The sequence below is a fragment of the Aristolochia californica genome, unplaced genomic scaffold (assembly GCF_029961685.1).
Source record: "Aristolochia californica isolate CCGP_79_NKW_82.1479 unplaced genomic scaffold, dmAriCali1.0.hap1 SCAF_8, whole genome shotgun sequence".
Taxonomy (NCBI): Eukaryota; Viridiplantae; Streptophyta; class Magnoliopsida; order Piperales; family Aristolochiaceae; genus Aristolochia; species Aristolochia californica.
In genome coordinates this window covers 40,131,335-40,159,311 of record NW_027182279.1, presented here as the reverse complement: position 1 = coordinate 40,159,311, position 27,977 = coordinate 40,131,335, and the positions used below count along the sequence as shown (strand labels likewise).

At 38.2% G+C, this 27,977-nt stretch overlaps 3 protein-coding genes, 1 non-coding gene and 2 pseudogenes across 4 annotated transcripts; 4 read left to right on the top strand and 2 right to left on the bottom strand.

Moving 5' to 3' along the window:
- Positions 1-130: 130 nt before the first annotated feature.
- LOC137938880 (uncharacterized) lies at positions 131-3,020 on the bottom strand. Its single transcript, XM_068783970.1, has 5 exons — positions 2,882-3,020; positions 1,698-1,805; positions 1,061-1,159; positions 531-682; positions 131-417 (listed from the first exon to the last, which is right to left on the bottom strand). Exons 2-5 carry the CDS (start codon positions 1,722-1,724, stop codon positions 396-398), a joined length of 300 nt encoding a protein of 99 aa, XP_068640071.1. The 5' UTR covers positions 1,725-1,805; positions 2,882-3,020; the 3' UTR covers positions 131-395.
- LOC137938540 (probable ascorbate-specific transmembrane electron transporter 1) lies at positions 2,891-7,830 on the top strand (annotated as a pseudogene).
- Positions 3,238-3,309, top strand: TRNAP-UGG (transfer RNA proline (anticodon UGG)). Its single transcript has one exon. It is a non-coding gene; the product is annotated as a tRNA-Pro (tRNA).
- An 8,040-nt stretch (positions 7,831-15,870) lies between the features above and the next one.
- On the top strand, positions 15,871-17,345 carry LOC137938539 (ferric reduction oxidase 2-like; annotated as a pseudogene).
- A 2,387-nt stretch (positions 17,346-19,732) lies between these two features.
- Positions 19,733-22,891, bottom strand: LOC137939506 (uncharacterized). The gene is made up of 4 exons (XM_068784790.1): positions 22,803-22,891; positions 22,216-22,347; positions 20,578-20,688; positions 19,733-20,222 (listed from the first exon to the last, which is right to left on the bottom strand). The coding sequence occupies exons 2-4, from the start codon at positions 22,330-22,332 to the stop codon at positions 19,986-19,988; spliced, it is 465 nt and encodes a 154-aa protein (XP_068640891.1). The 5' UTR covers positions 22,333-22,347; positions 22,803-22,891; the 3' UTR covers positions 19,733-19,985.
- A 1,544-nt stretch (positions 22,892-24,435) lies between these two features.
- On the top strand, positions 24,436-27,936 carry LOC137938866 (agamous-like MADS-box protein MADS9). The gene is given in 8 exon segments (XM_068783942.1): positions 24,436-24,904; positions 25,009-25,075; positions 25,459-25,520; positions 25,813-25,912; positions 26,037-26,066; positions 26,782-26,826; positions 27,703-27,755; positions 27,757-27,936. Coding segments are annotated over 8 exon segments (630 nt in total). The 5' UTR covers positions 24,436-24,716; the 3' UTR covers positions 27,842-27,936.
- The last annotated feature ends 41 nt before the right edge of the window (positions 27,937-27,977 follow it).

Below are 27,977 nucleotides of genomic sequence, written 5' to 3'. Positions count from 1 at the left end.
GGACAAGGACAAGGGTGAGCAACGACGAGAGGGAGGGGGGCAACGGTGAGGTCGAGTAGTGACGAGAGAGAAGGATACGGAGAGCATCGAGTGAGCGAATGAAAGTGAATTCAAAGGGTAAACCCTTAGATTTCCCTTTTTACTCATTTTACACTGGAGCAAGTGAAAGTGAATTACATACTTCATTCACTTAACAATTTTGGATAAGTAGAGTGAATTCAAATTCACTTTCACCATCCTTGCCATTATAGCCATGGAAATCCCGATGAATGCATAACCATCATAAGAAACCATATCCAATAATGGGGCCTCACCACTCCCTAACATGTACAACGGTACTTTAAAAAGTAATGCCTCCAGGAACCATCCAAGGAGTCCTGTTGTAAATTGCATACTCAAAGCTTCAAGAGTAAACATCTGTAGGATGACAAGGGAAGACAGACGTAAAATAGAGACTTGAACGTTTTTTTGAACTTGGAAAGAGACTTGAATATAACAAATGGAGAAAGTAAAAGTATTTTTGCACTTACTTTCCAAGAATGCCCAACAAAAAGCCAGCAAGAACTACATAGGTCCCAAAAGCCATAAAGGGAATGTACAAGTCAGGAACATTTATATCATAGATAGGAGGTTTGGAGGAGAGTCTGCCTCCCACTGGCTCTGTTATCCTTGTCCAGTGACCCTAAATGAAGCAAATAAATTAATAGCAGTTTTAATAAATAGCCTATCAGGATGTCGGTTACTTTCTTGAAAGTGAACAAGAGATAGGATGCAGAAGCAGCCATGAAAATTGTCAATCACGCTATTTGTACTAATCCTAAAGTCTGTTGCACCAACAATTCAAGGTTGAAGAATGTCCCATGACATTTCGACAAACAATCCAGAGAAAAAATGACCTCCAAAGCCTCGTCGAGAAGACCAAATTTCATTTCCATCAGAAATACCAATCTTGCCAAGGCACACAAGACCAGTAACCTTTTTGGTTGACTACTGAACATACTTCCTCTGCTCATTAATTAACAATCAATGGTACAAAGATAAGTTTGAACACATTGCTTACTCTATGTAGGAACGGGAACAAGATCACCTTCAACTTGTTCCTCACATACTGGTCATTCACTTGAAAGTAGTACTGGGGATCAGAGAAGGACCTGCTTATCTGGCCAGAAAGCACTTGTAAGAAAATTTACAACTCCTATAATAACTATAACACAAAAAAACAATGTATTCATGTTTATGGCTAATTGAAGCACTTCTCCACCTCTTCACAAACAAAACTAACATTTCGTCATGCTGTCTTTTACCAATCCAACGATTTAGCTGAAGGATAGTTTAAAAAACATACTGACAACTTATGATAAGATAGATCAAAACACAATTTGACAAGCTCTAGTTTGTCCATGATAATCAGCTGATTGATCCCAATATTCCCATTTCAGTGAGTTATAATGGTTTTAAGTCAGGACCATCAGCCTACTCTTTTTTGCAAATTGATCACTAGGAGAAGTCAAAACTGAAAGGCATGGAGACTGATCAAGTTTTGAAAGTAAATTCCGCTTGTGTTTGTGAGTGCCTGTGGATCTATCCATGGGTGCCCTTATATAGCCATGGTACATATACTTCGAATGTCCATACATTGCTTTGCACATACTGAGAGCTTGAACCCAAAATTCGTTCACCAAAAGCACCTAATCCACCTTGGATGAGTCCTGATCCAGCATCATAGAAGGTATTCCCAAAGGGGTTAGGCTGAGGATTCAATGGGGGGACCCTGCATGCCAGCTTGGCTTCCCATATATACATTTCTGTAGACAGTTCCAAATTGAGAAGAGATCAGTTTAACTATGATAAGGAAAACATAGATTGAAAAAAAACTGTAAATTCAGCAGGAAAAAAGTCTCATTTCGTTCTAGACAAGGGAACAAAGCCATATAAAAAACTCACACTGAGAAACTAAAACGGATTCTTTTCTTTTAAAATGTGAAAATATTTCATGAATCATGACAGCAGCATCTCAACTGTATTACCACCTCCATTCAGCATTAAGAGACTCATCTTTAAAACTTCAAAGAAATATCTATCCCAATTAACAGTATTACCACCTGAAGTCACATTCTTCTGAAAACTATCTATACAAACCCTTAAAGACTAATAGAGAATTTGTCTTTTATACATTGTCTTCAGAATTTATTGAACCAGCATATAACACAATACAAGTACATATTTTAGCTCTCTCGATACCTTAAAATAGTAAGAGACAGTATGTTAGGATCTTGATGTTATCTCAGTGATAAAGAATTACATAAATGAAATGCAGGACAAATTGAAGCACTCGATCTGCCTCATCAAATAAAGACAAACTACATACGAAAGCATGGATAATTGAAATAGAGTTTAGCATCCTAGAAGAAAAGCACACACCGTATATACACTACATTGCGAATTCTTTTGACGAAAATTTTCAAAATCTGCATACGTAGTCACTATAGGCTACGCAGTTCACTTGTATATAAATACAATCCAGCTCGTTCGGTAAGTGGAATAACAGTGCAACCAAATGGAGTCATTCAGCAAGGAACAAAAGTGAAAAACCCCTATAAGATTGAGAAACTTGTCACCGCACCACATCCTGACGCTTAAATCAAATGACAAAACGACGCACACAAAGAAGATCAGCGAAGAACTTTCAAAAAGAAAAAGAACGGATCCGAAAATATATTGAGATATATTACATAATTCCACAATCCAAGCTTCGAACTCAGCAAAAGAAAGAGATCGTTCTAACCTCCGGATTGGTAATCCTAACGAACAAATAGATCATGAAAGCATCTAGCATTAAAAAATATTAAAAAATATTGAAAAAAAATTGATGAGAAATTACCTCGAACAGATGTCCTCGTCCGACGTCTGCGGCGAGGATTTTTGTCCGACGCCTGCGGACAGAGAGATGGAAGGAGGTGGTCCGATCCAGGAGGATGCGGGGGGGCAGAGAGACGGTGAAAGTTGTGAACGCGTGAGATCTGTTCACTTGTGCGAGGAGCTAATCTGAGAAGAGTGAGAAATTTGTAATTAAAAGAATAAATTTGGACCGTCCGATCAATATTGATGACGGCACTAGGTTCGGATTATAACTAACAAGTTAATAGATAACCACTCTTCCACTAATGATTTCCTGTTAGAAATCTACTATTAATTAAACAGTTACTAGAATATTTCGAGACCCAAAAAAGCCTGTATGGGCGTTTGGTCTAGTGGTATGATTCTCGCTTTGGGTGCGAGAGGTCGCGAGTTCGATTCTCGCAACGCCCCCTACTGCCACCATTGGTCCTTCAAATCAAATCTGGTACACCAATGATGGCAGTAAGTTTTAGTTACAAACTTTGATTCAAAGTTAGTTTTTCCTATAAATGAATAAGGAATTGGAGGAAGATGTATGCTTAGAGCCTAACTCAACTTGTTTTTCTTCTCCGACTTAAGTTGCCATTGCGCTCTTGATTGGAGTGATGTTTTCTGGATGGATACTTTTGTGGATAATGCCTGTAGGGGTGGCATCGAATCGAGCGCTCGAGCTCGGCTTGGTTCGATTCAACTTATTTGAGACTCGTTTGGTTCGATTCAACTTATTTGAGACTCGTTTGAGTTAACGAGTCAAGCTCGACCGAACCACGGTTAGGTTCAAAAGTTCGCGAGTCAACTCGTTAACTTAACGAGGGACCGGGAGTCGTCTTCGAGTTCGACTTTGATTTCTTCCTCCCCTCTTCTACCGTCGCCTAGCCCTTCTCTTTTGTTGTTGTGGCCGCTTTCGTCGCCGTTGACAGTTGCTCGCCGGCCGCCTTCGTAGTAGACTCCCTTACCCCCGCATCGTCTCGGTAGTCGCTACCTGCGCCACTGCTTTCGTCGCCACCATTTCCATTGCAGTCGTCAGCCCCGACAACAGCTCCTTGCCAGCGTCACTAGACCCCCCTGCCCCCTGCGTCATCTCAGCAGAAAACCAGAGACCAAAGTTAGGGGGAAAATAATTTTTCCCCCCTATGTGGGTGAAGACTTCGTGCGAGATAAAAAAAATTGTTTCTTGAACTTCGGCTGTCTCTTTCTCATGGCTCTTGAAGATACTCAAATTATTTGAGGTACTCTCTTAATGCTAACTCCACTCAAGTTTTCCAGAAGAACAGATTGGTAGTATTTCAAAACTACTGATGAATGAATCTATGCTCAGAAGAAAAAACAAAAATGGGCATACGATTAAGTCATCCAAAACCATTTTTCTTAAATTTTTTCTTTGTCTCCATGATCAAGTTTTCCGGTCCTTGAATCAAAATGATCTGATTGAGTACAAATGGACAAAACTAACGTTGCTTTTCAAAGGAATGTTTTTGTGTTTGATTATTGAATAAAGTTTATGCATATGTATGCAACTTTTACGAATAATTTTATGCATAGTGTTTAGGGTATGCATAATTTTATATACAATTTATTTGACTTGTATTTTATTCAAAGTTTTAAATGTAGGTTGGAGCTCGAACTCGGTTAAAATTATTGGACTCAAGCTCGATTATAATTTTAGGCTCAAAGCGAGGCTCGGCTCGAGATCGAGTTCAAAATATTTAAATCAAGCTTGGCTCGAACATAGGCAGGTTCAGGCTCTGCTCCATTCGATGTTACCCCTAGTAATGACGACTGAAGCTTGGATTTAATTCCCATGGCAAAAATAATATTTGAGTCATGTGATGAATCAAGCGTAGGACTATTTTCCAATGGGTCGAAGGGGATGTAGCAACGTGTGGCAGCGATCTGTTATGCTGGTTTGGCTGATAACCTGCATTTTGAATCCATCAACTTTAACTAGTAACGATAGATCAGAGGGGCCCCATTTATGAGTTGAAGGAGGAGATTATAAAGTTAGCACAATGGAGCACTACCATGTCTCCAACTTTGTAACTCTTATACGCTTATGAATTGAGTTCACTGATTGTTTTTTTTCATGGAATTTTTCTATTATTTACCTTTTGTAGTTTCTAAAGGTTTTTAAGTTCTAAGAACAACCTACTTGAGAGTACTTTGTGTTAGAAAACCGTAATCTTAAATCCATAATCTAGAATTTATATCATGTCAGAATATTAGGATTCTGGATAAATACCTAGATCCATTCCAAACGATCACTTGTTGCGGAATTTTGTAGCAATCAACGAAGGAATTCTTGGTTTTGTGATCTTCCTCAACTAAATTTCCTTAGTTCCTCAATGGGACCTTCGTTTCTCTTCCGGATGGGGAGAAGGAAACTGTATGTGATTTAGTATATTAGAGACCATAACCATAACGTGTCTCCTTATATAGGGTTCCCATTATTCCATATGGTATGTACTCAATTAGCCCATATTCCTTAATGGGTTTAACAAAATTAGATCACTTAATTTTAGCCCATTCCATTAAAAAATAGAAAATATAATTGAATAATAAATATGTTACCCAAATTAGAATAGGAAACGTGAATTTCCTAACACTTTGAAGCAGTAACAATGCTTAATCAATCTAAGTATTTTTTTTAATAGATTGATTAGCCTAGCCAACCATTATATGATGCTATCTTTTATTTTTCTTGTCTAAATAAGACAAAAATAAGATTTTTTACAGGGGATCGTCAACTGCAAAGCTGCTACTATTTTTTTGCAATAAGTGATTCTTGTTACAACCAAGATTGTTTAGGATGGAGTACCAGTTGATCGTACTTCTTTATCCTCAGAATTTACCATGTATCTTCTTCAACTCTTCCTCTTTTTCCCCGAATCTTGTTTTTTGAGTGTTTTAGTCTCTTCTTATTACTTCGTGGTCACTAGTTTGTTTCTCTGCTTCTATGGTTCTCTGTTTATTTCTTTTCTCTACTTAACTAGATCTGCTTCTTCTCCGATATGATCTTGGTCAGAGCAGACTGTTGAGAAACATTGTCTGGTCCTTTTTTGGTTATTGGGTTATGCTTTATTCTATCTTCAGCTTTGCATATTCATTGCCAGCTCTATTGATTTTATCTTTAGCTTTCCCCGTATATTTTTAGTCACCTCTGCTTATTTTGTCTTTGGCTTGCATAATTACACTCACCTCAGCATCTTTTGTCTTGGTTCAAGACTTTTTGGGGTTTCCTTTTGGGAGTAACTTAAACTCATTTGATTTTGTTCTTTTCATTGTTATCCCTTACATTAGCTTCAAATGTTTTGCTGCCTTATTTCAGTTCAGTGTTGATTTGTAGTCCTGTTCTTCTATTTTTTGTTCGCATGAGTAATACTTTTAGAGGTTTAAAAGGGCTGAATAGATGGCCTAGATGAAACTAATGTAATGCAAGAGAAGCATCAGCAAAAATTCTCTGAAAACTAACTTTGGTTTTGTGAAGTTTCTTCTTAATTATGTCAAACCCGAAATAAGATATTCTATCTCAAGCCTCTTGCTGATATTATTCTTCTTGGTGGCCGTATGTGGGATTTCTGAATCTTCTATAATCTTGGGTAAACTCAAGCTTGGTGTTCTTTGTCTTCTTTTTATGTATTCCAGGTTCATCCAGTGCTAATGCTCATTGGATTTGTTATCATTGGAAGTGAAGGTAAAGACTGTCAAACAACTCATTTCTAAACTTTCTTAATGAATCATAGTTTCCTCTCTCCTATCCTTCAAATGTCTATTTATCATTTGATGCAGCTATAATCAGTTACAAGGCTCTCCCATTCAGTAGAGGTGAAGAAGTTGATTCATCTTGTTCTTCATGCCATTGCTCTTGTACTTGGGATTGTTGGTATATATGCTGCTTTTAAGTACCACAATGAGAGAGGAATTGCCAACTTGTACAGCTTGCACTCCTGGCTTGGACTTGGTACCATTTTTTTATATGCTATTCAGGTATGGAAATGTAAATTACAGAGCCAGTTGGAAATAACTGTCTTGCTAGTTAAACACAAGAGAAATAGTAAGATTTTTTAGGCTAGATGCCTCCATGAAATTTTCACCTATTCACTCAGGTAGAACACTTCAGTTGGAAACTGTCCCCTTAAATTCCTTCATAGTGAAAGTAGACATGGTGATGGATCAACACAACTAAAAAACTTTGGTACATTTAGTGGTCTTCCAGAGATCATCTCTATGAAATTTTAGGGTGGTGCAGCAGTTGCTTTGTCCTGGAGAAAAGGCACCAGGCCTTGATCCCCTTCTGTAACCTTTTCTTAACCCAGTTTTCATTAGGGGAGAAAGAGTCTGCCCCGACGATTCCTCTCAAAAAAGTGATTGTCTTTCAATCAATTCGACGTAGTCTTGGTTACAGCCTTTGATATGGGTAGAAGGTCTCAAGGGATCTTACTTAGTTACTTAGTGGATTAGTACTTTCACTGTACAGTGACAGAGCAGAGGAATTGCTCTTCTTATAGACTGGAGCATGGCATTACTAGTAGGCTGTGGATGTAATAGGAAACAAAACAAAACTCTTGCACTTTAATTATCTTTTAAAAATATTTTAAAAATTGTCTCACTCTGGTTTATGGTTTTGCTTTTGAAACTCCAGTGGATTTTCGGCTTTGCTGTTTTCTTCTTTCCCGGCGGCACACCATCTCTCCGAAGGGGAGCTCTCCCTTGGCATGTGTTTTTTGGACTATTCGTCTACCTCTTGGCCCTGGCCACAGTTGAATTAGGGTTTTTGGAGAAGCTCATTTTTCTGCAGAACAGTGTTCCCTGAAGCTTTTCTTAGTGAGCTTCAACGCCATTGCTGTGGTATTATTTGGAGCATTCGTCATGGCCACCATTTCTACAGTTCATGTTGAGGACCCACATAGCTATAGTCCACTCTCAGATAGTTGAAAAGTGATGATAGGTTGATAAAGTTGTAAGTGTAGTTATTTATGCTTGTTTCAAAGTGATGATAGGTTGATAAAGTTGTAAGTGTAGTTATTTATGCTTGTTTCTAGAGCTTGTTAATAGTACTGTTTATCAAATATGGTTCTTCCCACTTCTCTGTAACCATGAACAAGATGGTATGAGTTTACTAAGAAGATGTATTCATCATCATCATCTGCTGCTGCGGCTGCTTCATTAGACTTCATTAAAATTTATATACTAGCAGGGTGTACTTTTCATGTGATCATCAATTTTGATACTAACACTTTAATGTTCTGAATCTGGTTTCTCTCTTCTTCATTCAAGAGATTCTCTGAGAGTCTTTGGTGGCAAGAGATCAAAAAATGGAAAAGCAGCTGGCTTTGACAAAAAGAAAATAATGAGAATTGAATGAAATTGAATAACGATGGCATTCAAAAATAAATGGGAAGGAGAGATGATGTAGAAAGTGGGTGAAGGATGTCATATTGGAGAAAAAACAGCAATTAAAGTAACAGATTTATAAAGGAGAAAAAGACATTGGAAGACAGTAACACTTACGGAATAAGCTATCGACTGAGGCAAAAACCACTACGGAATAAGCTTTGACGTCTCCATACAAGAAAGACATTATCAAGTTAGTACAAGGAAGCACTGCCATGTCTCCAACTCTGCAACTCTTATACTGCTTATGAATTGATTTTACTGATTGCTTCTTTTTCATGGAATCTTCTTTTTATTTACCTTTTTAGTTTCTGAAGATTTTTAAGTTCTAAGAACAATGTTTAACCTATCTTAGACATGCAATCAATAAGATGAGATTTTGTTCAACACATAATCTAATATGGGAGAAAGGAATTCAAGAAGAAAATAAAGGAAGACTTGCATTCAACAATATATTAATAGATATCATAGAATTCCAAAAAAAAAGCCACATTTATGCTTCTCCATAAATTAGATAATCAGTTGTCAATGTTCATAAGTTGAGGTCACCAACAATGCTACAACAACTCCGTTTATCCGATTGTAACATGGTAGTTTTCTGGAGATGTCTCTCACCTCCAAAAAACTATGATCCGATTGGAAAATCTAATTTCCTTATGAAGTATTAGAAATGGAAAAACAGAAAAAGAAAGCAAAAGAAAAGGGAGAGAATGAGTGAATATTAATTCTGATGGAAGTGCCAAGAGGAAAATTCAAGATATTTATTCTCAATTTTTTTTTGTTAGGGTTCATATCTAAACCATTAAAGTAAATATTTACAAGGATCGAATTCAAGCCACTCTCTTGGAGAAAACCCCTACCAAAACAAAAACCGCCAAGTTTTATATCTACTACTCGAAATTCAAAAAGCTTTCCAATTAAATTAATCAATACCCGGTCTTCAATCTTATTATTCATTATCGAAACCAATTTTTGAACTTGGCTGGATTTGAATTTTTGCTGATGGAAATGAACACAAAACCACCAATTAGGATTTTGGACTAAGGACTTGAGATAGCGAATTGCTATGTGGCAGCCGATAGAGACACAACCACCGTAGGAAAATGAGGCAAATCGGCTGTCGTAAACCACCTCAAACACCATGTGGACTGCTTCAATGATAACCTCGAGATGGAGGTCTAACAGAATTAAAGATTCTCCTTTTTTTTGGGACAGAATCAATTGAATGCGGTGGCACTCCCACGTCGAAACTATCAATCTGGAGTGACAGTACTAGTGTATCGATGGTGAAACAGATGGATACGATATCTCTCGATCTTTTGCTAGGAACCAGGTTTTGACAAGCAACCAAGAGAAGGGGCGATGTGGTGGAGGTGCATAGCGGTCGGGGTGATTCGAAGCATGAAACCCTTGGATTGAATTTTGAGAATCTTCTATACTTGATAAGCATTGAATGCGGAATGAAATATAATAAATCGAAGAGAAAGGGCGAGAGGTGTAAAACTTGAACGGAGGACGGAGTGAGTAAGCAGGGTGGGAATGAACGTGGAAGTTGTCAAATGCCAACCCAATACAACTCAAAAGACCGGTCTGTTAACTGCGGAAAGCCAAGTACCTAACACATCAGTAGTAAACGGAACCACCTAGCTTTGACACCATGTCAAATGCCTAGCCAATACAACCCAAAATACCGGTCTGTTAAGTACGGAAAGCCAAGTACCGAACCCATCAATGGTGGACAAAACCACCGCCAACTTTAACACCCACCATTCTTGTTCCTTACCAAACAATACCATGTCAAGAGGCTGCCCAATATAACCTAAAAGACTAGTCGTTTAAGTGTGGAAAACCAACCTAATCAAAAGAGGTGGACCGGAACCACCTCTCACACCCACCCCACCCCTTACCGCTCCCCGTGGGATTCGAAGGTGGGACGTGCCGGACCTGGCTCTGATACAATGTAAAGAGGTTGACCAATACAATCTAAAAGACTAGTCGTCTAAGTGCAGAAAACCTCTGCAAGAAGTTACACGCTTTTCCGCTCGGGTGAGAAAGAAAAAATAAGAAAGCGGGGTGGAATTTGGAAAGTGCAGTTGCACTCTAATTATTCTTACCAAACCCAGCGTGGGGGAATTTGGAAACTGCAGTTCCAATGCAATTATTCTTACCAAACCATCGGGAGGAATTTGGAAAGCACAGTTCCAATGCCTTTACTTAGTTTTTAGTATAACTAAGGGAAGAATTAGAGGAAGAGGCATGCTTAGGAACCTAACTCGCTTCGCTCTCATCTCCAACTTGGCATTGGTGTGTGTGCACGAGGGTACTCATGGAGGTTGTGGCGACAAGACTTGCTCGAGTAGCTATTGCGCTCCTGATTGGAGTGGTGTTTGCTGAATGGATGCTTCTGTGGGTAATATACCCAACAAGCTATTACATAATCAGTTGTTAATGTTCCAAAGTTGAGGCCACCAACAATGCTACAACAACTCCGTTTCTCCGATTGCAACACGGTAGTTTTTTGGAGATGTCTCTCACCTCCAAAAAGCAATTATCCGATTGGAAAATCTAATTTTCTTATGAAGTATTAGAAATGGAAAAACATAAAAAGAAAGGAAAATAAAAGGGAGATAATGCGTGAATATTAATTTTGATGGAAGCGGCAAGAGGAAAATTCAAGATATCTAGTCTCAAAATTTTTTCGTTAGGGTTCATATCTAAACCATTACAGTAAATATTTACAATGATCGAATTCAAGCCACTCTCTTGGAGAAAATCCCTACAAAAACAAAAACTGCCAAGTTCTATATCTACTACTCAAAAAAAAAAAAAATTACAATTAAATTAATCAATACCCGGTCTTCAATCTTATTATTCATGATCGAAACCAATTTCTGAACTTGGCCATATTTGAATTTCTGCTGATGGAAATGAACACGACACCATGAATTAGGATTTTGAACTAAAGACTTGAGATAGCAAATCGCTATGTGGCAGTCGATGGAGAACACGACCACCGTAGGAGAATGAGGCAAATCGGCTCTCGTAAACCGCTTCAAGCACCATGCGGACTGCTTCAGTGATAACTTCGAGATGGAGGTCCGATAGAATAAAAAATTCTCTTTTTTTATTTGGACGGAATCAACCAAACGCAGTGGCACTCCCACGTCGAAACTATTAATCTGGAGTGACAGAGCTAGGGTATCGATGGGGAAACGGATAGATACGATATCGCTCGATCTTTTGCCAGGAACCAAGTTTTGACAAATGGCCAAAAGAAGGGGCGATGTGGTGGAGATGCATATCAATCGGGGGGATTCGAAGCATGAAACCCTAGGATTGAATTTTGACAATCTTCTAAACTTGATAAGCATTAAATGTTGAATGAAATATAATAAATCGAAGGGATAGGGCGAGAGGTGTACGAAGGACGGATTGAGTAAGCAAGGTGGGAATGAACGAGGAAGTTACACGCTTTTCCGCTCGGGTGAGAAAGAAAAAATAAGAAAGAGGGGTGGAATTTGGAAAGTGCAGTTCCACTCCAATTATTCTTACCAAACCTAGCGGGGAGGAATTTGGAAATTGTTGTTCCAATGCAATTATTTTTACCAAACAGTGGGGAGGAATTTGGATATTGCAGTTCCAATGCAATTATTCTTACCAAACCGCTAGGAGGAATTTGGAAAGTGCAGTTCCAATGCTTGTACTTAGTTTTTGGTATAAATAAGGGAGGAATTAGAGGAAGTGGCATGCTTCGGAACCTAACTCGCTTCTCTCTCATCTCCAACTTAGCATTGGTGTGTGCGCACGAGGGTAGTCATGGAGGTTGTAGCCACAAGACTTGCTCGAGTGGCCATTGCACTCCAGATTGGAGTGGTGTTTGTTGGATGGATGCTTCTGTGGGTAATATACCTAACAAGTTATTACATAATTAGTAGTCAATGTTCCAAAGTTGAGGCCACCAACAATGCTACAACAACTCCGTTTCTCCAATTGCAACACAGTAGTTTTTTGGAGATGTTTCTCTCCTCCAAAAAGTAATGATCCGAATTTGAAAATCTAATTTGCTTATGAAGTATTAGAAATGGAAAAACAGAAAAAGAAATGAAAAGAAAAGGGAAAGAATGAGTGACTATTAATTCTGATGGAAGCGGCAAGAGGAAAATTCAAGATATCTAGTCTCAAAATTTTTTGGTTAGGGTTCATATCTAAACCATTAAAATAAATATTTACAATGATCGAATTGATGCCACTCTCTTGGAGAAAACCCCTACCAAAACAAAAACTGCCAAGTTCTATATCTACTTCTCGAAATTCAAAAAGCTTTAAAATTAAATTAATCAAAACCCGGTCTTCAATCTTATTACTCATGATCGAAACCAATTTCCGAACTTGGCCGGATTTGAATTTCTACTGATAGAAATGAACACGACACCACCAATTAGGATTCTGGACTGAGGACTTGAGGCCGATGGAGAACACGACTACTGTAGGAGAATGAGGCAAATCAATTATCGTAAACCACCTCAAGCACCATGCGGACTGCTTCAGTGATAACCTCAAGATGGAGATCCGACAAAATCAAAGATTCTCCTTTTTTTTGGACGGAATCAACTGAAGGCAGTGGCACTCCCACGATGAAACTATCAATTTGGAGTGACAGAGCTAGGGCATTGATGGGGAAACGGATGGATAGGATATCGCTTTATCTTTTGCCATGAATCAGGTTTTGACAAGCGGCCAAGAGAAGGGGCGATGTGGTGGAGGTGCATAGCGGTCGGGGGGACTCGAAGCATGAAACCCTAGGATTGAATTTTGAGAGTCTTCTATACTTGATAAGCATTAAATGCGGAATGAAATATAATAAATCGAAGGGAAAGGGCGAGAGGTCTAAAACTTGAACGAAGGATGGATTGAGTAAGCAAGGTGGGAATGAACGTGGAAGTTACACGTTTTTCCACTCGGGTGAGAAAGAAAAAATAAGAAAGAGGGGTGGAATTTGGAAAGTGCAGTTCCACTCCAATTATTCTTACCAAACCTAGCAAGGAGGAATTTGGAAACTGTTGTTCCAATGCAATTATTCTTACCAAACCTAGCAGGGAGGAATTTGGAAACTGTTGTTCCAATACAATTATTCTTACCAAACCTAGCAGGGAGGAATTTGAAAACTATTGTTCCAATGCAATTATTCTTACCAAATAGCGGGGAGGAATTTGGAAACCATACTTCCATTGAGTTTACTTAGTTTTTGGTATAAATAAAAGAGGAATTAGAGGAAGAGGCATGCTTCGGAACCTAACTTGCTTCTCTCTCATCTCCAACTTAGCATTGGTGTGTGTGCACGAGGGTACTCATGGAGGTTGTGGCAACAAGAATTACTCGAGCGGCCATTGCGCTCTTGATTGGAGTGGTGTTCGCTAGATGGATACTTCTGTGGGTAATATACCCAATAAGCTATTACATAATCAGCTGTCAATGTTCCAAAGTTGAGGCCACCAACATTGCTACAACAACTCCGTTTCTTCGATTGCAACACGGTAGTTTTTTGGATATGTCTCTCACCTCCAAAAAGCAATTATCCGATTGAAAAATCTAATTTGCTTATGAAGTATTAGAAATGGAAAAATATAAAAAGAAAGGAAAAGAAAAGGGAGAGAATGAGTGAATATTAATTCTGATGGAAGAAAAAATAAGAGAGCGGGTTGGAATTTGGAAAGTGCAATTTCACTCCAATTATTCTTACCCAACCCAGCAGGGAGAAATTTGGAAACTATAGTTCCAATGCAATTATTCTTACCAAACCACCAGGAGAAATTTGGAAAGCACAGTTCCAATGCATTTACTTAGTTTTTGGTATAAATAAAGGAGGAATTAAAGGAAGAGGCATGCTTCGGAACTTAACTCGGTCTCTCTCATCTCCAATCTAGCATTGGTGTGTGTGCACGAGGGTACTCATAGAGGTTGTGGCAACAAGACAAACTCGGGCGGCCATTGCACTCTTGATTGGAGTTGTGTTTCCTCGATGAATGCTTTTGTTGGTAATATACCCAACAAGCTATTACATGAAGTGGCAGGCTAAGATCACTGCTCTAGTCGATGTTACAGTTTGTGGTCCTGGGTTAAGTACTTTTTTTTCCACACCTAACAGACCGGTCTTTTGGGTTGTATTGGCTAGGCATTTGACATAGTATCAGAGCTGGGCACCACGTTTTGCGTTTGAATCCGGACGGAAGCGGCAGGGAACGGAAACGGTGGTTGTCAGAGTTAGGTTGTTCCCATAAACCTGGGTTAGGTTCCATCTACCCTTGGTCCATCCAGGTTAAGTACTTGGTTTTCCGCACTTAACAGACCGGTCTGTTGAGTTGCATTGGCTAGGCGTTTGATATGGTATCAGAGCCAAGCACCGCGTTCGAATCCCGAAAGGGGCGACCTAGTTTCCATACTAGTGTGGGCCGTCGTGGATGTCGACTTGGTATGGTATGTGTTAGAGTTTGTCGTCCTGGGTTAAAAACTCTGCCTTTTGCACTTAACAGACTAGTCTTTTAGGTTGTATTGGCTAGGCATTTTACAGTCGATTCGACATATTTTGGGACAGAAGGTATTGTTCTTCTACATATATAATGCTCGTTTGCTACTTTTTTCATTTCAATTTTTTTAAAATCTTTCTTTTCTTTTCTTTCTCGAACAATTTTTACTTGTTTGTTGCAGGGGCGCACCTATTGACGTTCGTGTGACCTGTTCTATCCATGTCTGTTTTGGGGTGCATCTATCTCAATCCTTGCAAGAATATTAAATTTTGCCAAAAGAAAAGGTACTTAATTCATCTTTTCCTTCCCTTTCTTTGTTTTTCTTCCTCTATAGATCAATAGTTGCATTGAATGGAAACGAAATCCATAGTGGAATACTATTTGATGGAATCTAAATGTATTCTCATTATTTAATTGCAGTACTAGGGCTAAGAGTGGAGCCAATTGTCTTCTTTCTCTATGGAGACCACTAGTGCTAGTGAAGGGTCCTCTTGGAATCATTTCAGGAACAAAGCTGATCTTCTTAGCCATGTTTCTTGCACTGCTTGTCTAGGCTTTGACAATGTATTTACATAGCAGTTATGCCAACATGAATGTTACATCTGTTCACCATCGGGCCGAGAAACTGTAAGAGATCTAGCTCAGTATCATATTGTGTTATTTATTCTAATCCAAAAGAGAAGTTGTCAGATGACTGGTTTTGGAACGTATAATCAGGTGGGAAGAGTGTAGGTCTCCGATTGTGCCTTGTTGGAACTATCTGTTTCTCCTTTCTCTTCTTCCCCATCACTCGAGGATCGTATCTATTGCCATTCATAGGACTCACCTCGGAGGCCAGCGTCAAGTATCACATATGGCTTGGACATATCGTTATGGCCCTCTTCACTGCTCATGGATTGTGTTACATTGTCTATTGGGCTGCAAAAAAATAGATTTCGCAGGTACGTACATCAGACATTTGGATTTCTTCTTCTGAATATTTGCACAAATTCTATCAATCGAGTCGACTCCATGATGATTCTTGACATTGTTTTTTTTTGTTGTTGCAATTGAGCAAATGTTGAAGTGGGATATGAATGGAGTGTCGAATGTCGGCACCTCCTTCTATGGCCTTGCCCTTTTTGGGCTTATTCTTCCTGGCATATACATCTTCTCGGTCGACCGCTGCTTGAAATTCTTGCAATTTCGACTACGAGTTCGATTGCTCGCAGCCCATCTCTTCCCTTGAAAACACTCGAGCTCAGTTTCTCCAAGAAGCCAGGGTTGAGTTATTTACCTGCGAGCATAATATTTGTAAATGTGCCGAGCAGTTCTCGCTTACAGTGGCACCTTTTCACAGTCACCTCCAATAGCAGCTTGGAACAAGATATGCTCAGTGTAGTCATCAAGAGTGAAGGAATCAGGTCACGAAAATTATATCAGATACTCTCTTCTCCATCTTTGGTGGATCACTTGGATGTTTTAATTGAAGGACCTTACGAATCACCATCTTCTACCAACTTCCTCAGGTAACTATATGAACTGTTGTACTCCATAATCCAATTTTGTCTGTTAGTATGGCTTCCTCCATTAACTATCCAATTAACCTTGAGATTTTTTCTTCAAACTACAGGCACGACAAGCTAGTGATGGTAAGCCGAGGCAGTGGTATCACTCCATCATTTGAGAATTAATCTTCCAGAGCTCAACACTCGAGCAACAAGCAGTACTACCACAAGTGCAACTTGTTTATATCTTCAGGAACTCAGAACAACTCTCCATGACCGACCTCCTCCTACCTCTCGCCGGAACTGGGTGTGATATGTCCCGCTTGCGGTTGCTAATCGACGCCTATGTAACTAGAGAAGGACCCAACAATGAAAACAACAAGCAGAAACATCTCCAGCGAACCTTGTGGTTCAAGACTAACCCGTGTCATGCCCCGGTCTCAGCTGTTTTGGGTCCCAACGGCTGGCTTTGGCTTGCCGCAATCATCTCCAGCTCCTTCGTTATGTTCCTGATATTGCTGGGGATCACCACACGTTATTATTTCTACCCAATTGACCACGACACTAACATGATCTTCCCTCACATCTCAAGATCGTTGCTCAACATGTTATTCATCTGTTTATCCATAGCTGTTGCATCTACTACTGAGGTTCGATGGAATAAGAAGCGAAGTGTCATGGAAGCGATGGTCATCGAAGATGGGTCGTGGTTCAATAATGGTGACAGAGAATTGGAGAGTCAACCTCATTAGTCACTCAGTCAATCCATCAAAGTTCACTACGACAAGAGATCGGACATTGAAAGTAAGCATATACATAACCAAACTTTAATTTGTTGTTTCTTTTCTAATCCTCTCATGGTAATGACGACTAAACCTCGGATTTAATTTCCATGGCATAAATACTATTGGAGTGATGTGATGAATCAAGCGTTGGAGTATTAGCCAACGGGCCAAAGGGGATGCGGCAACGTGTGGCAGCGATAACCTGCATTTTGAATCCATCAGCTTTAGCTAGTAACGACGGATCAGAGGGGTCCCATTGATGAGATGTAAATACTAAGCAAACCTTGAAGTGAAGCTAGATTACTCTTGAAGAGCTTGTTAACAAAATGTGGAATAATCTGGTTCTATCTTGTAGGATGCCTTAGACGGTGACCTTTATTTAACATTTCCATGCTTTGATTTTTTTATTCCTTTCCACTTCCCAACTTAGAATGAGTTTAGGAGAGATGTTGTAACTAATTTTATTTTTATTTTTTTATTTTGGTGAATAGAGGCAAGGTTTACAAACTTTTCATTATTAATCTTGTTCATGTTCCTCTCTCTCTCTCTCTCTCTAAGCAACCTTTTATACATTAAGAACCCATTAACCAGTATATATGTTAATTCCGTCAACGAAAATTATAAATTTTAAATTATGAATTAAGTCGAAACTAATGAGTGGTTGTGGGTGTTTTTCATTAAAAATTATTTTATAATTTATATTAATTAATTAACATTATTATCGATGTTATAAAACCCAATAATACATTGGGCCAATCTAATCCTAATCAATTGTGTTTGATTAGTGGTTAAACTAGTGTCGATGTTACTTCAAAACAATAAAAATATATAATTAAATTGAGAGATTTTTTTCCTTAATCTTTCTTGGTTCAACCATAGAAACTCAAAACGTAACCCAATATGGTGATTGTGTCCAATCTAACCCTAATCAATTGGGTTTAATTATCGTTTTACCAATATTGACATCACTTCAAAATGGAGTAAAAATATATATGTATATTGAGACGATAAATACTATCATTTTATTGAATTGCAATGAAATATAATTTTTGTTTTAATTTGTAGACCATTGCTATGGAATGTTTTTCATGCAACAAGGAAAAAATTCCCAACATGAGGTGGAGGAATACAATGAAACCGTCATTTGGATTTTTTTTATTTGTATTTATGTGTTGTAGGACAAGTCACCATATTTTCAAATTTGTTATAGTTGTCTTAGTTACTAGGTTGGATAGTGAAGGGAAGAGTCATAGGACCATTAGTTTGACCAGACATAATTATAACAATAATGTAGAGATGATAATTTAATATAGAAACAAAAGATTAACATAAAGCGTAAAAAGTACGAGCATAATATAAATTATATCCTAATCCTTAGAACTTTTCCAAGATTGATCCTTTCTCACTTATGTGCTTCAAATCCAAACAGCTTCCAATATGAGGAATAAGCATTGGGTAATATACTTTCTCTTCTCAAATAAGCATTTCCTCCTGAGTCCTTGCCTTACAACTATTACGAGAGTTAAAACCTTCTACATTAATAAAATTTCGTTATGAATAGATACATACTTGAGTTAGAAATGACACCTTCTCGTAATGAAATTGGAAATTTCTCCCAATAAAATTCCCAATGAAAAAAAATTGGGAATTTCATTAGAAGAAATTCAACTTTCCCATTTTTTTCCCAATTTTGTTCTCTTTTCCACAAGGAAAAACGGAGAAGAAGGAAAAAGAAAAGGAAAAAAGGAGGCAATAAAGAAAAAAAATGAAGAGAAGGAAAAAAGGGTAAAAATGAAAAAAATAAAAATAAAAAAAGGAAAAAGGAACGAAGGTGAAGAATGAAGAAAATGGAAAAAGAAAAGAGAAGAAAATAACCTCTCACACAGATAAGTGAGAAATTCACCGGGAAAGGGTACTCTCATAAAAAAATTGGAAAATTCATAAGAAAAGTGTATCCCCTCATAGCAAATTTCTCTTTTTTTTCCAATTTTGTTCTTTTCTTCCACAAGGAAAAAGGACAACAAAGAGAAGAGGAAAAAGAAAAAAGCCATAAACGAGGAAGAAAAGGGGACAATATATAAGGAAAAAAGGGTAGCAAAGAAAAATGAAAAAAGGAAAAAAAGAAGAAGAGAGAAAACAAGTAGAAGAATGAGAAGAAGGGAAAAAAGAGAAGAATTAAACAAATGAGAAACAAAAAGAAAAAGGAAAAAACAGCGCCTGCAAAATTGGGAAATTCACTGGGAAAGGGTACCCTCTCCCAACGGATTTCCCAATTTTGCAAGAATAGGTCAAAAAACTCATTTTACTTAATATTTTTAAGATCCAGGATTTCTGTTTCTTCTTCCCCTGAAGGTTAGCACCCATAACTTAAAAAGTCCTGAAAAATCTTTGGAGCTTCTTTTTATTAGTGATGTGATAAAATGGCAAGCCATATAAAAACCAAGCTTTCATGTGATATGCTGTGGGGTGCATATAATGTAGGGTGGCATTTTGGCAATGGGATTGGTTAACAAAAACTAGATGTTAATAGGATTGACCTGAACCTGGGTTAGAAATGTAGACCTTATCATGAACCCTTCAGAGTTTCCTGGATGCTGCATGCAGAGACATCCTGTATGCGTTTTGATTGAAGAAAAAACAAACTCAATGCTTTCAAAAAGAATTACCTTGTCTAGCTTCTAAAGAATAAAACTGGTTTGAGGGTATCCCCGATTGTTTGTCATGTTGGGCAGCAAAACCTCATATCTTATTTGTTGATTCACATTTCGCCTTCTTTCCACAGATCACCATTTCACATGTAAGTTTGAGAGATAAATTTTCAGTTTAGCTTATCAAACTTTCTTATACTAAATACCTGAACACATTGCTTCTGAAGATCCAGGATTGCTGTTTCTTCTTAGTCATTTAACCTGAGATTCGTTGGATATAGTGGAGGGTGTGCCTTGGCTATTGTTCTGGCTCCCATCGATCACATGCGCGTTGGTGATCCTCTCAGCTACTTCTTTCTCCATCAAGGCCTGATCCTTCATGGCTTTCACCATATCCTTCATCGTCCTTTCTTCCCGTTCAAGTTGCTTGTTCATTATTATCTCAGCCTGCTTGTCAATTGGCTTGAAATACTCTTCAATAGCTACTTCCTGACAAAAATGCAAAGCTGTATATGACTAAAACTGCTATTGAAACTCTCACTAAACGAAAATTACTATGAGATAGGTTATCAGGGCAATTTATTAATAGAAGACAGAGGGCCAACTCTGTAATCTCGTGGTGTCCTCAATAGACCCAATTATTTGTTTACGAATTTCTTTGCTTTGTGAATTAAACAGCCAAGTGATAATATTGGACCAGATTAAAAAGGAGCTGGGTTAATACCAAGCATCATCCAGTTTGTCCAACTGTCTGGCTACTTGCTACTTACTATCTTATGAACAACAGCTTGTGGTACATTCCTCTTTGAGGAATACGAAGTCATAAGGTGAAAATAGAACTTACAGTTTCTTCAAGTTTTTTGTTGAGTGTTTGCATCTCCTCAACCATACGACGAACTTCTGCCAAGATGGTCTGTTCAGGAATCTTTCTCAATGCCATCTTCCTTGCTTCAGCCTAAGCAAACAAAAAATAATAGAAGGATCACATCAAAGCACTTCAACAACTACATAAGTATATTTAAGAATAAAAAAGGAAAAATAGGTCATGAACATTTAAAAAGAAAAGCTACAATAACATTGCAGAGAAGAACACTCAAACTATACACATCTCTACCACTACACATGATTCTTCGTATGCAAAAAAAAAGAACCTTTCCTGCACAATATAAAAACAAAGAAGGCCGCTTCAGAATGAGGGATAGACTTCCCATACATATAATGTACATTAATTAGCAGAATGCTAATTGACTCCTGAAAAAGGCAGCTGTCATTTGCATAAGATGTAAATGGCATCTCGTGAGACATCAGGAAGTTGGTTCTGGATGAACAATAGTTATGCCTGCCTCAACTAGAATGCAACATAAGATAGATGAACTATAATTGTATCAGCTTTAACTAGAATGCAACATATGACACACTGCATTACACTTGTTCATCTTTTGGAATGATAGTACAACATGCATGGATAATGCATGATGCACTAGAACAGAGTTGTAACTGTGTTGTCGCATGGAATATGTGGGCTAACCAAATTTGTCAATGGCAAAATTTTGCAGTAACAGAATAAATCCATCAAACAAATAGTAGTATGAGAGAAACTTGTAAATATGTGGAACTTCTGGAGCTAATAATGAAAGAAAAAAAACTAAATTTAGCTTGGCATACTGAGCAGGTTGTGCACATGACAGTATTTTAGTCATTTAGTGGAAGCTAGTAAGGTTAATTAGTTGCTTTCATATGTGCTTCTATTCAGTTAATAAGCCTGAAACTTGTCATTTTGTAAAAGAACAAGAAGCTGCAGTGTTTAATATTCTCGAGCTTGACCTCTTTCAAATTACGAATCTTGAATGTCAGTAACAACTTTTCTTCAATTTCTATGTCCATTTAGGTTGGATTCAATAACCCTAGGACAAAACCACAGAGATTCTTCAATGCTATCAGGAAACCAACCAAGAGAAAGCCTCCATCTTATTTCAACTTATTTTGAAAAAAAAACGCATGGCTGCAAATTAAAAAGAGCACATGGCTCCCAGTGGCGCTCCTGCCACTGCACACACCAACGGCACATAACTAAGAACCTTTACCCCTCTAGCACCCTCAGAGGTAATTTAAAATGTCAGCAGACTTAACCCTCCTAAGCCCCCTAGGAAAAGGTAGCAGCAGCGGACAATTGTAGTGCCAATTTTCTAATTGTTAAACTTTTTCAAACCCAAAACGCAAAGTTGGTCTGCTTAACTCAAAGGACTTTAAGTAGAGTAAAAAGGTCGGGCCAACCATAGCCAAATGTTACCAGAACAAAAGTCTGATCATAAAAGCATGTATAAATGTCAGCAAAAGAGAAGTCTGAAAGGTAATTCCTAGATCAGTGGAAGAAAAACAAAGAACTTCATTTTGTCCAGTGAGAAAAGAAAAATAATCTCAAAATTTCAAGGTTATTGCAACTAAAAATGTTAAGACAAGAGCGACTGAAATGCTCACCTACCACTTCAATTCGCTTTTGGATTTGCAATCGGTATGACCTAATCCTTCTCTCTTCATATCCAGAAAGCACCCTGATAACGAATAATGCTTTCCTTCCAAATTCCAAGAGTTTGTTCATGTCTAAGCTTATAATCTGCAAGATAAAAGTAATAAACGGAAGAGAGTCATAATTTGGCAGTAAAAAATGAAGCAATTTCAGGATTTGAATTCAATTCAACAGGACTCAATCAGTTTCAGCCATAAAATTTAACACCGGACATGTTTCAAGGACCTAGATGCCAAATCCCACGGATTTTCAACAGTCCAGCACACCCATGCACTTTTTCAGTAACTGAAGCTTTCAAACTTTCGTTTCTCATAGCACTGCATTTACCAAATATAACACACAGAACAAAAAGAAACCGAAAATTAAAATTTTCAGAGTTTTCTTTGCAGTCAGGAGAACAGGCCTTCAAAGATCAGAAAGGATCATTACGGGAAAGAAGAACTGTAAATAAGAAGTGGTTCTGTAAATCGTTGATGAACACTGTCGAGTACGCCAGGAGAAGCTTTGATATGGAAGAACAGATCGATGGGGGATAAACTTACCAGGAGAGTTCTCCGGGAGGAGCTCTGGTCGCCGGGAGGAGAAAACTGGAAGGAGGACCTCTGGCTGCCGGTCGTGGTCGAGATGGGGAGTAAGAGGAAACAGGGAGGAGAGGGAAACGGAGAAATTTTAGGTTTTAAAGAGGAAGCTGACGACGCGCCATGTGGACAAACTTTGCTGAGGTGGAATGATTATCGATCCGACGTGGATTTGAAATCCGGTTGCTGGTAAATGTCTCTTTGTCCTATATGATGACTGGTTTTGGAATGGGTGATTAGGTTGTATGAGGCAGGCTAAATACTTAGGCTTACTAGTAATGCATCTAAGACCACTTTAAGGCCTCTTTGTGAAAATGTATGCAACTTATCAACAATTGAAATGTGCTTGATTTGCAAGTAATCAAATGAAGTTTTTTTCTCTGAGCAAAGTGGTAGTTATTTCTTATGTTAATACTGCGAAAATGTAAAACTGGATTACGACATAAGTATGTGGCACTAAGATAGTCACAAAATAATATCGGAATTCAAGATGTATAAATGTTGAATATAAGTTATTTCAACACATGGCATGGTATTTAGCCTGGTAGATCGAGAAACAATTGTTGGTTACTTTGTTGACCAGGAGACAATGTTGGGACTGAGGAAAATGGTGTAACTTGTGGTAGACCTTCTAGTCAAGAGACGATCTCCCCAGTCTGAGTCAAATTAGGTGAGAGCTAAATCTTGTTCAATTGTCCTTTATACCTTAAGTGTTCTTGTAATTAAGGTGAAGTAAAACCATGCACGAGGTGCTTATTTTATGCCAACAATGCTTCTATATTGTTTGGGATTATCGTGTTAGTAGTAATAGGTGGAACTGAGAAAACCATGCATGAGGTGCTTATTTTATGCCATAAATGGCTTTGTTAAACTGACAAACATGAATTGGTTGAGATGTGTCAAACCTAGGGGCTGGCACATGTAGGTTTTTTCTTAAAGGACTCCATTTAAGAAAATAGTGTTAATGTCAAACTGAAGTAAGGACCAATTATTGGTATAGGGCAAGAGTAAGAACTACTTTGATGGTCCAATTGCGAACAATAGGACCGAAGGTTTAGTCAAAATCTATTATGAGCAACTTACATGTTAATTATACCATTTGTGTGGTATTTTGTTGTAAAAACCCAATGTGACCTTACAAGTGTGTGTCATGTTCTTGGGGGGACTAGATCCTAAGTGTGATTTTTAACAAGTGCATTATACTCTTGTTTGGGATGGTTGAGGATGAATGAAACCATGAGATTTGATACCATGAGAAGAATTCAAAATCTGAACTCTTTCCAATGATGTCCACCTCTATATTATGCTGATTAAGAGAGATCCCGATTGAGAGATAATCTCTCTTAACATCCTCCACATCCTTGTTCATGTCCTCTTGCTTCCTCTTCAATGAGATTCTCTTTGAATAAAACTAGCTGCACATTTGAAGGTTAACAACCCTCCCCTCTCCGCTCTCCCCCCTTTTAGCTTCCTATACATGAGTGTAGTGTCAGAGAGGAGCCCTGACTGGCATGCCCATCAAACGCCGATAAAAGGTCATTCACTGGTCACACTCAACGGCCAGATCAACCTGCTTCCTATTCACCGCACACTGAGACATCTCTTTCGGTACTGCTCACCATCTGCTTCAATTTTGTATTTATTTGTTTCCATGCTGTCAGATTCAAAGCTCAAACCCATTCAAATCCATGCAACATCGTCTGCTCGTCTCCGAAAGCGGCACTCCCTCGTACCCAACTTGGATACAGTCCCCATGTGCTGAATCTTCGCTTTTTTCTCATCCTTGTTCCGACCCATTTTCCGCCGCTTCCTCGGCTGCATCTCTGCCTCTCTGCGATACTCGATTTCTGTTTTCTGGGTCTTCGTGGAGGCGTTGCCATGGGGAGGGGGAAGATAGAGATTAAGAGGATCGAGAACTCCACTAATAGGCAGGTGACGTACTCGAAGAGGAGGGGAGGGATTATGAAGAAGGCGAGGGAGATCAGTGTTCTGTGTGACGCGCAGGTTTCGTTGGTCATCTTCTCCAGCACGGGGAAGATGTCCGAGTTCTGCACTCCCTCCACCACGTATTCTCTTTTTTTTTGTCCTTGGCAATTTCGTTGCTGTTTATTTTATTTTTTGGGGGTTTTGTTTGTTGGGTCTGAAATGTTTTGCTGTTTACGTGTTGAAGACTGGTGAAGCTGTTGGATCGATATCACAAGCAAGCAGGGAAGAAGCTATGGGATGCTAAGCATGAGGTGCCCTTTTCCCCTTTCATTCATTAAGTTTCCTCAAATTGCACCCGATTTTTTTCGGCTTTCCTTTTTGTTTTGTTTTTTTCTTTTTTTGGTGGTTTGGCTAAAAAGAAAAAAGTTGAGATCTTGGACACTGAGCTTGATTAGGCTTCCATCTTCCATGGGGAATGCCAGATCAGGGCTTGTTTCTGTTTGATCATCTGGCTGCTAGTTCATCCTTTCCATAAGCTCAGTAAGCTATATGTAAATATTGCAGTGCAAAAACGCCACTACCTAGCACATTCGAACATTTTACTGATATGACAAGAGAAGATATTTGATTAGTTATGATCTTTCTCAGCTGAAAAATATTTGTCATTGATTATACAAGGTTTGTTTGGATGCAGTACCTGAGCAATGAAGTGGACAGAACCAAGAAAGAGAATGATAACATGCAGATCAAGCTGAGGTTTGTAGAGAGATTGAGATTCTCTTCGTCTACTGAAATTTAGAGAATGAGTTCTTTCTATTAAACATGAAGTCTTAGTGGGTTTCACCCATTTGTAGGTATATGAATCATAAACTGTTTCTTCTCAAAGGGAAAAGAGAGAAAAACAAGAGACAGATGACCCTTTCACGCTGATATGAAAGCTAGGGATATATTCACGGGATTGAACCAAATTTCTTGGTTTCAGTACCTTTTTCATTTGATGCTGTTTTGGAAGAATATTTCTTCTCTATGAACTAGTTTACACATGTAGGCACTTGAAAGGTGAAGATATAAATTCCCTCCCACTGAAAGAACTCATGGCAATAGAGGAAGCACTTGAGGAAGGAGTTGCCGGTGTTCGTGCAAGGCAGGCAAGTTTAGCCAAATCTCTGTATTGGTTCCTAACTTTATTTTGAGCTGATAATTAAGATGATCTCATGATTTCATACTAACACTATTTGTTTGCCCTTGTTGTGATTTATTTCCATTTGATAGATGGAAGCTTTAAAGATGCATAAGAAGAACGTAAGCACTGGTCATTGTTCATTTTCATTTCTGGAAGAGTGATTTTAAGACTTGTATCAAAAGAACTAATGCTTGTCATACCTAGTCTCCTTATAAAAATTACTGTAAATTGTCGGACAAGACACCCATTAGGCAATGGTGAGTAACACTCTGAAAAGGCTTGTAACTAGATCAAGTAAACAGACACTTGGAATCTCCTCTCAGATGTTGGAATACTAGCAGCAAAGTTGTTTCCTGGGGAAGTACAATTTTGGAGACAAAACTGTCATTCTACAAAATTTTACTGGATTTTTTAAAACTTTAAAACATGATGAATTGATAAGGTATAACCAATTGAGGGGTGAAAAAAGCTGCTTGGGTCATTAAAAAATAGCTCTGAAATTTCATTAAATACTTGTACTACTAAACCTCTCAGTTCTTCAGCATCACCTACAAAGTTTGTTGATCCTTGTGATCCACCAAGGGGAAAAAAATAGAAATGCATGGAAAAGTTATTAAAAATGGCTCTGCAATTCCATTAAATACTTGTACTTCTCTACAACTCAGTTCTTCAGCATCACCTGCATAGTTTGTTGATCCTTATGGCTTAAGGCTTTTGTAAGGCTTTCCTGTAACCTTATGACAGCCTTGGGGGAAATCCACACAAGTTTCCAGATGCTGGGGCAATAAGAAGATACTCTCTGTGTAATGATGCCTGTTGCACTTTCTTTTGCAGGGAAGGAACTTGGAAGAGGAGCACAAGCGCCTTAGCTATATCTTGGTATGCCTTTACATTTTTGTCCCAATAGACTGATTAAACTTCCCTTATCTCATGAATTAGTGATGATTTTACTGTCCTAAGGCCAGATTGTCCATCCTATGGTCTTTGATAGTGTGTGATATGGTCTTCCAAATAATCTTAATACTTCTGTGCTTAGTGCTCTTTCCTTTCATGTTTTAAGTTCTTAAATAAACAAACCAACCAGTGATGTTAACAATTTATATGAGAAAAATGGTGGAGAAATTAGGGTTTTAGATCTCTCTCTCACCTATTTATAACTTAAACAGTAATCAATTGTATATACATGTCCCTAATCCCCCTTAAACTCTAGGAAACTTTTTTTAAGGGAACAACATTTTTCTAGAAAATAAGAAAAACTATGGCCCCGTTAGTACCCTTGGTTGAAAATTTATATCCCAGAAAAAACTAGAAATGTTTCTTGTAGATAAAATCCTATTAATGTCTTACTAGGAAATTACAAAGAAAATTAATATCCAATCTCATACATTACCATACTTATCCGATAATTTTTAGTAAAGTAAATTGTCACATACAAAATTGCCATGAAATTTTTCTTTGTGCTAAAAGTATTACAACGTAAATTGTCAAATACTTATTCAAAAAAATTTCATATCGACCCATCTTGGTTGAAAAATTATATAATTTTTCTGGTAAGAATTTCCAGCTAGAAAAATGTTTATTTGAAACAACAGTACTAATGGTCCCTGAAAACATGTTTCTACTAAAAATACATTTTCATCATCTCCTGGAAAAGATACTAACAGGGCCTACATAAACTTTAAATTATAACTTCTAACAGACAAGATATATACATGTAAATCAAGTATTAAATTGCATGAGTTTTCCTTTTGACAGCATCAACAAGAACTGGCAATGCATGGGAATCTGAGAGAACTTGCTAATGAGTATCCAGAAAGAGAAGGATTACACATCACAGATTCCTTACAACTTTTGTGCACAACCGATCCAGCCCAATCTTCATCAGAAGAAGTAGGGATTGCCCGGAGAGCCATGCTCCATTTTGCCAACAGGATAATAAACAGACTTTGTCTTGGTAGGTTGACTACTTTATGTGATAGTGGGACTATGTTTCGTTACAACTGTTACCTAGTTTTCTGTTAACAATACTT